The 12,470-nt window shown below is 35.4% G+C and overlaps 1 protein-coding gene across 6 annotated transcripts in view; it reads right to left on the bottom strand.

Annotated features, from left to right (window-relative positions):
• The window catches only part of wap (DDB1 and CUL4 associated factor wap), a 292,568-nt gene that overhangs the window by 118,521 nt on the left and 161,577 nt on the right, over positions 1-12,470 (bottom strand). For all 6 annotated transcript variants that reach the window (XM_090404556.1, XM_090404554.1, XM_090404560.1 and 3 more), the window contains one exon: positions 282-433. In XM_090404556.1, the coding sequence (XP_090260682.1) occupies positions 282-433 (152 nt within the window). The remainder of the gene's footprint in view (positions 1-281; positions 434-12,470) is intronic.

Genomic DNA, 12,470 nt, shown 5'->3' with positions numbered 1-12,470 from the left:
CTTCGTGCTTACATTGTGATCAGAAGACATCATGAAAATTATGGAAACTACCACCATGTTAGAGTAAAACTTTAGTTTAATATAAACCAAAATAAACACTCAATGTTTTGATTATTTACATTAAGGTCATCAATCTGGAGTATACACATATATACAAAGAAACAAGCTGCTACAATCTACAAGGCAAGCTAAAATTTATCTTACTAGAGAAGTTTAGTAAATTTACTTTTTTTTTTAACTGCAGAAAAATTTTCCAAATTCTGAAGCAAATTTCAACATACCTCTGATGCATCCATTGCAAATGTTGCTAAATAGTTTGGATCTTGCTTATTCCATGCCAATCGTAAGAGCGGATGATGTTGAGGATCTTCATATATAATAGTTGAGTGTTCTAAGTGACGAAGATCAAACATCCTCACTGAACCATCAGCACCTTTTATTAAAAAACATAGTACAGAAACAAATGGTATGCTTGAATATATGATCACTGCTAACAACATCTCAAATTTATTTAAATTTAGCTGAACAATTAGACTAGTGATTTACATGAACAATAACAAATACGCAAATAATAAACATTCAAACAGTAATTCCAAGTTTAACCTGTGGAAAAAGTGATGGAAATTCTTGTTCTTAAGCATGTCAAAGCACATATGATTCAATAACTATAATAATAATAACTGCTTTCTCATAAAAATTTAGAGGTTCCTAACAATTTCATGATAGAGCAATGATCTGAGGGGAAAATATCTAGTTTGCATATACAGCAATCCTTCGATTAATGTGTCCCCGATTAGTGCGTTTTCGATTGGTGCATCATTTTTTTTTTCGATGCCCAAATTCAATTAGTGCGCCTCTAAAATTTGATTTGTGCGCTTATATACATTTTAAAAATAAATGTTACGGATTTAAAAAATTTTCGATCTATACATTTTTTATGGCTAACTATTTTAAAAAATTACTCACCAGGATGAAATAATTTAGTTACTGATTTGAAACATTTTGTAAAATGTTTGCCATTTTACAAAATGTTAGTATGTCATTTAGTATGCCATTAAAAAATAACTTTGTAAAGTTATTTTTTAATGCCATACTAACACTATTTCCATGTACATTATGTTCCAAATTTACCGCAAACATTTATGTCATCTGCTTTACAGAGCATTTTGCTGATCATATCTATTTTTCCCACTTTTTTATTTTAAATTATTTTCCTAACCTTTAATCATGAGTAAAAGAATTTGTGAGCAAAAAATAGAAGTGTGAGAATGATTCGAAAAGTAATCTGATTGGAAGAAAAACTTGAAATAATAAAGAAAAATGAACAAGGCGAGTCCAGAGCAATGATAGGACAAGAACACAAAAATGGGTGAATCAACTGCTGAATACAAAGAGAAAGGTAAGGCTGCTTCAAGTTCATCGTGCATGCACTCGAAATCAAAGTATTATAATGACTGAATTAGAGAGACGTCTTTTTTACATGGATCGAAAATTGTAACTAAAAATGGATCCCACTAAACACTGGTCTTATTAAATCAAAAGCATCATCTCTTCGTAATCTGGAAAGAAAGGGCTATCAATGATGGAAAAGAAGAAGAATTCCACGTTAGTGCTGGGTGGTTTGAGAGTTTCAAAAAGAGAAATGGCCTACATAATGTTCTAATCATAGGCGAACCTACAATTGCAGATAAGAAGATATCCAGAGATTTTGAAAAAAATTGTGCAAGAAGGGGACTATTGTGATCAACAAATATTTAATGTCGATGAAACCGGCCTTTTTTTGGAAGCAAATGCCTTCCAAGACTTTTCTAACCAAATCAGAGAAATCTTAACCTGATTATAAAGTTGCAAAGTCGAAGGAAATTACTGCCAGCAATATGCGAGCCATTTGGAAGCACATTCTTCCACATTGTGCAAATGATTTTAGAGACTTTTCAAATGAATCTAAGTTAATTAAATCTCATTCTGAGAAGTTGAGTGATTCCGACCTGCTAAATTTAGATGCACAGCAGGAAGATCCTGAAGAATATGAAGAAAATTTAATCACTGACAAGCCCAAAAAGATTTCACAGAAAAAATTGAAAATAGTTTTCGTACAATTGAAGTTTTTAAGCAGCAATGCTTAGAGACCGACTCTGGTCTCTAAGCATTGCAGAATAGGCAATATATTGCAGAAGAGGCAATAGGGCCATACCGTCAGTTGTATGAAAAAAAGAAAACAGAATGCCCGCCAAACTACGTTAGCTGAATTCTCTATTAAGGAGCAGAATAATAAATTTATATTCTGAATATGTTTTATTGTCTTTCAGCTTCATGGTTTCCTTTAACTAGGCCCTGATATATATCCTAATTCTTTTATAAAAAATCTTAAGAGTTAAAAAAGAAATCTGAGGAACGAATTATACATTTTCCCATAGATTACTATATTCGATTAGTGCATTTTCGATTAATGTGCCTGTTTTAAAGAACGCATTAGGTGCATTAATTGAGGGATTGCTATATTGCAAAACTTGGGTGGATAATAACTAATGAGGGTGATGTAGAGATACTGCAGGATTATTTAAACAAAGTATGGATGAATAATAATGGTTGCAAAAATGTTTAATGTCAAAAAATGTAGGGTTATGCTCTTTGGGATCAAAAATATGGAATGCAGAAAATTTATGAAGCTATTTGGGAGTGATGGCAAACAGTGACATGAAGTTCAAGGGATAAACTGCAAAATGTGACTCAAAAAAGAGAATGTTATTATTCTCTTCATAAGGCTTTGATATGACTGCATCTGAACTAATGCACGCAGATGGACACAAGAGTTCATTGGGATGTTAAGTGTTGGTGAGGATCTAGAAGCAACCAAAATGATAATCTGCCTGTAGAATTCTTCCTACATGGATAGACTGAGCTTTGCATTATAAAGTTCAGTTGATATGCAGAAAAGAAGGATATGATAGAAATATTTAAGATACAGGACAGAAAGGGAAAAAAGATCATGCCTGGAATTGATTCAAGAGGTAAATAAGGACATCACACTAGTGATGACTAATGCCTCCTGCAATGGGTTTTATGACTCCAGAGACTCCGATGCAGTAATAACAATTACCAACTTTAAATTGTTCTTCCTTTAAGTTGTTCCTACTATATATTCATTCCTACTGATCACTTCTGTAAGAATACTGTTAAAAAAAAAATTTAACACTAAAAAATGTATAATCCATTTATAGATATTTAAAAGAAGCTTCCCTTCGCAGTGGGTTCTCAGAAGGTACTTATCGATTTTTTTTTTTTCCCAAATGGGGGAAAGCACCAACTGATATCCTAAATTGACCACCAAGAGGCATTGAAAAAGAACTAACACAAAACACTATCCCACTAGATAGCACTCCTTTTACTTTAATGCATGCACATGTTAAAAAATGATTTTTTTTTTCTTTAAAAAATGCTATAGGTTCTGAAACTACTCATGTCTGAGAATTTGGATGAGGATAGAGGGATGGTCTGGATCTATGGCCAAAGCAACTCAAAGCTATGAGACCAGTGTATTGTCTTCTAATAGTGTATTGTCCATTGTGTGTTTTATAATGGCTGGTTTGCCCATTTTGCAGGATGAAAAATCCAAGATTCTGAGAGGAAAAAAATCTGTCCATCTCCACAGGAGACTGGAAAGTCTCCTATTAAACTTCATTTGATCAGGATATACAATAATCCATCATTTATTATCAATATCAGACCTCCATGAAGTCATGAGATTCATTGCAGGAGGTCCCACTCTGACACACAGCTCATCATAACTTGACTTAAATGCATTCACTGTCTCTGCACTAACTATACTTTCAAGCAATGCATTCCAATCATCTACCCCTCTCTCTCCATGCAAAAGTTCTATTCCTCACACCCCCATACTCACATCCTCCTTTATACAGCTTCCAGGGATGGCCTCTTGTTCTCCCCCCATCTTCAGACATTTTGTGAAAAATCTCATCCACATTAATCTGGTAATCACCCCTTACCAGCTTATGTCTTGACCATGCCCCCCCCCCTTCTATTCACTGAGCTCTGCAATTTGCATTCTCTCAATATCCTCAAACTCCACATTCCAGAGACCAACTTAGTTAATCATCTCTGAACCCTCTCCAACAACTCATCCTTTTGAAAAACCAGACAACCAAATCTGTGTACATTAATCCATATGTAGCCTGATCAAAGTCAAATTTTCTGTCGAAGTCCTGTACAATGGAATCATAACATTATTTCATGTCAGTGTTCTCTGTATCATTCCCATAATCTGCTATGTTGTCCTCACAAGGCAAAATATTTAAGGTAGTAATGTTTTTAAAAAAGGACGGACCTCCTGCAATGAGTGTACAGACTCCATGGAGGTGTCCTTATGTAATAATAAACCTTAGTAATCCACATCTCAGATTTTTTTTTTTTTAATCATCATTCTTCAACCATTTCCCCATATTTAATATAGTAACTATCTCCATTATACTAGACTTCCATACCTCACTTCAATAATAAATTTACTTGAATTAAAACTTTTGAAATTTATTAAATTCTTAGTTGGAAGTATTATATTTTTTAGTTTCCTAACAATACTATAAAGGAACCTTTCACACTGTCGTGTGGAAACATCTCAAAATTAGCATAATTATTAAAAATGCCAAAGTAGCGCCTGCATGCAAAGTTATCCCTATCCATCTATTCACTGGACATCATCAGATGCCATATGGTCACTCTGTTGCTCAGTGATATGCCATATTAGTCCTCGCCAGGTGATCCTGTTGTATGCTTATCTGGAGGCTTCAACTCTAAAGATCAGTCACTCCAGACACCATTCAACCATATCATTGAGGGTCTATCCTTTCCTTTTTTCCAGACTCTTTAGCCTTCTATTACCATTCTGTGAAGTCATCCTTTCAATATTTCCGAAGTATTTCAACTTTCTTCTGTCAATATCTTTAAGGAGCATTAAAATTCTACCAATCGTTTCTAGCACCCATGGTCAGATGTGCTCAACAGCCTTCTGTAACACCACATCTCAAAAGCAGCTATCCTATTCCTATCAGACTTCTTTATTGATGGCTTTATCTCCACAGGAACAAAAATGAGGATTCTGGATGTAGCTGTTTTTCCAGCATCGACTTATGGATGTGAAGATAAAGCCATCAATCCAGATTTTAGACAAGTATTCAACTGTTGTTTTAGCCATTCCTAAATTGCTGACTTCAATTCTTTCTCCATTAAAGTACAGCTGTTTCTCAGGGTCTTCCCTGTCTGTATTTCCTTTAAGAACCACAATCTAGTTTTGTCATTACAAATGGGTACTGTATCATCAGCATACTTCAGATTACTGATCAATCTACCACTTATCCTATGCTACACACACACACATATGATGTCCTCAGCACAGATACTAGACAAGTGAGGAGAAAGTAGGCATCCTTGCTTTACTCCCTTACCAACTTGAACCCAATCAGTTGTCCTTTTCTTACCATAGCTTCTTGCCCATTGTCTAAGTTAGCTATCAACCTGATAATGTGTCGAAGAAAACCCATTATTTTTATTACTTCCCAGTAATATGCTGAACACAGTCAAACTTTGGAGTAGTCTAAGAAACACATTACCAGAGAGTCTAAATTCTTTATATTTTTTTATGATCTGCCTAAGGCAAAGGATCTGATCTCTGGTGACCTTACCTTTCCTAAAACCTGCTTGTTCCTTGGGTATCTCTGCCTCAACTATGGCCTCAATCCTATTTAGCATGACCTTCAATAAAATGTTGCTTGCACGAGTTCTATAGTTCTTGCAATCCTTCATATCTCCCTTCTTATGTAGTGGTATGAAAACAGACTTCTTTCAGTCTCGAGACCATGATCTATCTCCCATATTCTTGTAATCAATCTAGCCAATTGTTACAATTGTGGCCTTAATTAACTCTGCTGGGATTCCATCTGCACCAGGGACATTATTGTTATCAAGCTATTTAACTGCTGTTTCAACTTCATGCCTAAGTGGAGGAGGTTCCAAAATTAATATTCCTGGTGAGAGAGGCTTCCCCAAATTTTCCATATCCTCTCTGCTATGCATTTCCTCACAGTACTCTTTCTGTTGTCTTCGATTTCCATTTCTTCTGTTAGCACTGCTCCATTCCTGTCTTTGATGACATTCAATTTGGGGTTAAACTTGTGCTTTAGGTCAAAAACTAAATGAAACATCCTTTTATAATTGTGCCTCCTGATCTGGAACTCTATCTCTTCACATTTATTAATATAAAACTTTTCCTTGTCCTACTTGATGGATCTTCTGACTTCTCTAATCTCTTATATTCGTCGGTCCTTGTGTGTTTGTTTCTCCAACCACTTTCTTTCTATTAGATCCATATCAGACACCTGCATTGAGCAAGTTATAGAAATTATCCTTACTGGCACAAAGCCTTCATCTCCCATTCTACCCCCGCCCGCAAAAAAAAAGCTAAGAAACTCAAAAACTCAGCATGCAACAAGAATTTCAGCTTCTTACTCAGCATATGTTGAATCACACAGTAAATTCGAAATAACAATCAGCAAATCCAAAACTGACTTCATAAAGGCCAATAGAAAAAAACTCGCCTCTTGTTCTAATCGAAGCTGTACCTTCTGGTCCTCTAAGGTCACTAGATGCAACTTCTGCTCACATGCGCTTCCACCCTTCTCTCATCCAGGTGGCTCCACTGTTACAGCACTCGATTCGTCCTTTGGTCTACCTGCCATGCAAATGGTCTCCTTCGATGACCCATGCCAGTAACAGCATTCCTTTGATTTCCCAACAAACATAAGAGGAATACTAAATAACCTGAACATTAAAAAAATCTTCTGATGCCATTTCTCCAATTATATTTAAACACTGTGCTTCAGAGCTAACACCTGTCTGCTATTGTCTCTTCAACCTCCTATACTCAGCTGTCACCTATCCCAGCACATGTAAACAAGCATGCATCCAATCTATTCCAAAAGAGGAAGATAAAAGCTTGCCATAGTGTAGGATAAGAAATCAGTTGATTTCTTATCCTACATCACTCCACTGTTGTCCTTGACATTTAAAGGGCGTTCAATCATGTTTGTCATCGAAGCCTGTTTTGCAAACTGCCTTCCTTTAGTCATGGTGGATTGCACCCTCTCTCTGAGCTTTGCTGCCAATGCAGCAGTGTCACAGGGTTCTGTTCTATCACCAACTTTTGTTCTCCTATACATAAATGGCCTACTCTCAACCACCACTCATCTCATCTACAGCTTTGCGAATGATAGTATATTCTATTCATCCTACTTTTAAACAAAGCATGTAGTTTTCAGACATCTAAAGCTTAAAGATAATCTGCAACCAATGCCTTACACAATGATCTCCATATCATTCCTTAGTCGGACAAGGATAACCTGGTCACCTTCAATTCCACCAAAATGAAGTCTTGCTTTTTTCTTTCAAAAAAAATCAAGGCTTATCTTCCCTTACCCTCAAATAAATGCACAAATCGCCAGACAGATCAGCTCTCTTTCTTACCATCCCCCTCTCCCTCCTTGGACTGATATACCTCCAGCCTATCACAGCATAATCACATCTAAGTTTCCTCATCCTCTAAAAAACTAGGCATTCTTTTCATTCAAGAAGCTATTTTACATCCACCCACCTACTAATTCTATACAAATCCCAAATCAACCCAACCCAACCCATCCTTAGAATACCATTTACATAGATGACCCTTCCCTCACACTCACTTCAACCTCTATCTCATAGGTGCAATGTTTTAACTCTATGAAAATGATCACTGCTCCAGTGAACTGGAAAAAATCATTCCTCCATTTTCTGTTGGGCCTATTAAAGCAAGATCAGCAGCTGCTCAACATTCCTTTTCTGCACAACTGCAAATATGGTGAACATACTTCTCTTCTTTCTCACTTATGGGAGTGGTTCCAAAAGTTTCTGGCCTGACTAACTTTTAGAGGTGATAGAAAGAAAACAACTGTCACTTTTCAACATAATCTCCCTTTACTTCAACACACTGTTCACATCTTTGAATTAATATTTCTATGTCCTTGAAAAAATAGTCTGTACTTTTGTTTGCAAAATGGCCTAAGACTGCATCTTTTACCTCATTGTCATCAGCACATTTTCTTCCTCAAAGATCTTTTTTCAGTTTTGAGAAAAGATAGCAGTCACTGGGTGCAAGATCTGGGCTGTAGGATAGGTGTTCAATCTCCTGGGTAGAGTAGGTGTTTGAATCATCCATGACTCAGCATTCGTCTCTTATCCTTTATGGTATCGCGAAGTTTGTGCAGGAGTGAAGCATAATATTCTGCATTCATGGTGGTATTCCTTCCCTTGAAGTTAATCAAGAGAATTCCCTGGCAATCCCAAAAGACTGTTCCCAATCTCCTTCGTGGACTGAGTGACCTTGGCTTTTTTCAGCAGTGTTTCACCTGATTTGTGCCACTCCATGGATTTCCTTTTGGAAAGAGGATCATAATTTTATCCCCGTTGACAATGGATTCCAGCACTTCTGAATCCCTTGGCAAAGCTCTAAAAACTAGTAAGAACAGACCATGCGATGCTCCTTCTGAACTGAAGAGAGAAGTCAGGGCACCCACCTTTCACTGACCTTCATCATGTGAAGCTTCTCTGAATGATGCAAAAGACTGTTTTATGGAAAGCCCCAACCTTGCTGATATTTCTTTGAGATCCAGCCGTCTGTCATTGAGCAATCACTCTTCAACAAGAGACATTTTCCTCAGTCATCACTTCCACAGGTCAATCATTACGAGCTTCTTCGATGCTCTCTCTCTTCCTAGGCAAAACTGTTTAGCCCATTCTTTTGTGGTAGAATATGACCTCCATAAACACCATCCAATTGCTGTTTAATAGCACTTGGAGAAAGCCCTTCTTTGGCAAAAGACTATCACAGCACAGTACTCAATTTTTAACATTACAGCCACTTAGCACACCATGTGTTAGTCAAACAAGTGTCTCCAACTGAATGACATAGGTAGAGAGTTAAAATTGGTACACTAAGCTCCCCATAGATGGTGCTATCTGTCACTCACAGCATTTTAAAATTGGCATGAATTTTGTATGTCAGACCAGAAATATTTGGAACCCAACTTGTATTCCATCTCTCTGTCCTCAGGAACAGCCTTCCTCATAATGTGTTACCTAATGACTTTGATCTTCAACGTTTCAAGAAAAATGTCAATTTCTCAATCCTTACCTGCACCCCATATATGGCGCTGATGTGCTATAAGTTCTTGTACCTCTTGTGTGTAGTGCGAGATAAATATAAAAAAAAAAATAAATAAATAAAAATAACCACTCTCACACTGCACGGAATTAAATAGAATTGATTTTTTTTTTGCATGCCTCCCCATGAAAAGTTACAAACTTATAGTATGTTAGTACTATGGACAGGTTAAGTTTTCTTAATTTTTATTATTTATTTAATATATATATATATATATATATATATATATATATATAGGTGTGGTCTCACAACAGGCAATGAAATTCTCTCACAAACAAAGGACCATCCATATCAACATCTGTATTTAAACCTGAAGCCTGTTTTCTGTAAAGAAGTATGCTAACTGCTCAGGGACTATTATTAAATTTGGAGTCATTTTAAAAACAAAATCAAGTAACACAAAAGTTGTATCTAATGGTGCATATGCAAAAAAGCTCTAGATTAATTTGGGTGAAAATGAATGGTAGCACTATACAAGAATATTACAAAATCCAAATTTTTTGCCTACAATCAGTTCCTTGTTTGCTTATTTGTGAATTATCACAAAAAATTATTAGTTTAGAGTAAGTTCACAATGCACATAATTTATTGAGTATTGAATTTTATTATGGTTAGTCAGCAGTTTTTATTTTTCTTGGCATAAGCAGGAAACCAAAAAACTAAGGCAGTCACAATGCAAAAGAATTAGAGGATTTAAAAAATTGGGAGAGTTTAAGTATGTGTGATAACTAGTGCCGGATTATGCTGACCATCCTGAAATGCAAAGAAAGCAGTGAAGTTAACATTGATGAAGCTAATCTTAGCTTGATTTGTAAGCAATGCTTAGAAATAACTGAATTAAAATAAGTCTGGACACATGGGCTGAAGATTATCTGGGTATGAGATTAGATGAAGGCATAGCACATAAATGTGATAAATACTTAATTGAACAGAATTGAGGCTAAGAGACCCAGTGAAGGAGTTCTCTAGTGAAATGAAGATCTTGTGGGTAAAGGTGGAGGACAAAGCATTTCAGAAAAAAAATACCAAATCAGGAGTATATAATTATTATAATGCAGATGAAAATAGATGGCTTTGAATTCAATGAAGAAAAAAAATGGAATTTGTCAGACAAATTCCATGTAAGTGATGTTAAAACCTATGGTGATTCTTAGTCAGAGAGATAGGGAATATTTTGTATACATTAGATCAGGGCTGCCCAAAGCACTGCCGACAAGCTGCATGCGGCCCACAGCATGATTTTGTGTGGCCCACCTGTGGATTTCGATTTTCATGAAAAAATAAAATAACAATTTGAAACATGTATATTAGATATCTTAATTCTATCACTAATTGATAATCTCGATGTTGATAATTTTATTTGGTGTTTTTACATCATTATATATACCCACGTGTTTTTCAAATATTAGATGTGTTAAAGAAGCGTTCTTACACTGTTTTGTTCCAACGCGCATGCTCTGGGCGCTCACGAGGAATATGAGTGTGCGATTAGTGCACAATTAGTGCTGTTCATTTGTTCAGCTTTCAAGGTTGTGTCGCTGCTGCTCACCAAGTAACTAGATATGCATTGTGATGTGACCCTCGGATAAATTTTTTTTCTAATGAGGCCCTCAGATTACCTAAGGTTGGATAGTCCTACATTCAAGCATAGTATGTCTAGTGATAGGGTAAGTGATGCAAATAATGCTGTCCACAAAGAAAATAACAGAGATCCATATGTTTATGTTGGTAGAGATGAATGATCTAAAAAAAGAAAATCTGAAAGGTAACAAAATTTTTTTTCAGCATTTGTTTTGTGCTAAATCAAATTTAAACAATTTCATTAATTCCATAGTGTGATCAATGGTAGATAATTGGATGCCAACCAGGTTATGCACCGTACATAACTGTGCTATTAATTTATGAATCAGCTGATAATATGAAGTGGTTGTTTTATAATGGCATCCTTTTATATATTGGTGGATATCTATCAAGATCAGTAGGCCATAAAATCCATAATGCTTTTAAATGATTCAGAAACAAAACCAAAAGAAATTTATAGTATATTCCAATAACAAAAGGAAAGGTATTCAAAAAAGGAGTGTCAATATTAAAATGCCATTTGAATGGTATCTTATTCTTATATACTAATGCCCAATGCCTAAAGAAAAAGCTTGTATTTTCAACTATTAAGTGGAGAATATCCAGGCTGAGTTATGGACTTCTTGCTTCAAGAGATAAAGAAAAGTAAAGTATTAAGCACAGATTTTAGCACAAGAGTTAATAACAATTGAATGAAACGGCTCATACAAGGGTGGTCTGAAAAGTTCTCAGACTCGACCATAGATGGCAACACTATCGGCAAGATTTTTTTTTTAAGTTGGTACATCTGTCATAAGCACCCATGGGAAATTACAAGTCATTCTATAAAGTAGTTTGTTTTATACAGCTGTCTGAAGCAAGTGTTGTCTTGAAATGGATAAACTTGAGTATCGTGCAGTTATAAAATTCTTTGTAAAAGAAGGTTTAACAGCAAACGAAATTCATTCGAAGTTCATAAAAGTTTATGGGCACTATATTCCTTCATTTTCGACAATTAAGAAATGGGCTGCTGAGTTTAAATGTGGTCGTACCAGCCTATGTGACCAATACAATTTTTTGTAACAAAAAATATATAGGGAACTTTTCCCCTGCACTTGGTTCTTGAGGCCACTGTGTAGTATTAGCCCCCCCCCATTGTATTATGGATAGATCCATAATTACCAACCTTCAATATGAAAATGCCACCTAAGATGATGAAAGATTAATTTCTCAAAAAATGGTCGATTAATTTCTACTATATAACTGACTTTTAAATTTGTATTAAATGCAAAAGATAATTATAACAATATTTTAAAAGATTACAAACATGCACTCAAAAGGGATGATATCAACTGATTGATATTGTCCATTAAATGTGTTTTAAGGGATAATATCAATTCAATACACAAAAGAGGAACACAGCATTCAGCTTAATTACATAGTTTTATTCTTGACTATATGGGGAATTTAACTTCCTTTGCAATTATAATCTCAATTAGTCCTCTGTTTTCTCTTATTTTCTATGAATTCATTTATTCAGTATTACTTCTGAAATTCCTTAGATCATGATGAAAAAAGCTGAAGATCTTGCTTAGCTATTACGCTTGCATATATCTTCTTCCAGTGTAATGTATATGTATGTGTT

Source organism: Typopeltis vanoorti, chromosome 15, assembly GCF_054136105.1.
Source record: "Typopeltis vanoorti isolate ZY-2024b chromosome 15, IOZ_Tvanoo_1.0, whole genome shotgun sequence".
In the NCBI taxonomy this organism is placed as follows: Eukaryota; Metazoa; Arthropoda; class Arachnida; order Uropygi; family Thelyphonidae; genus Typopeltis; species Typopeltis vanoorti.
Note: the sequence above shows the minus strand (reverse complement) of the source record. Positions and strands in the feature narration are given on the sequence as shown.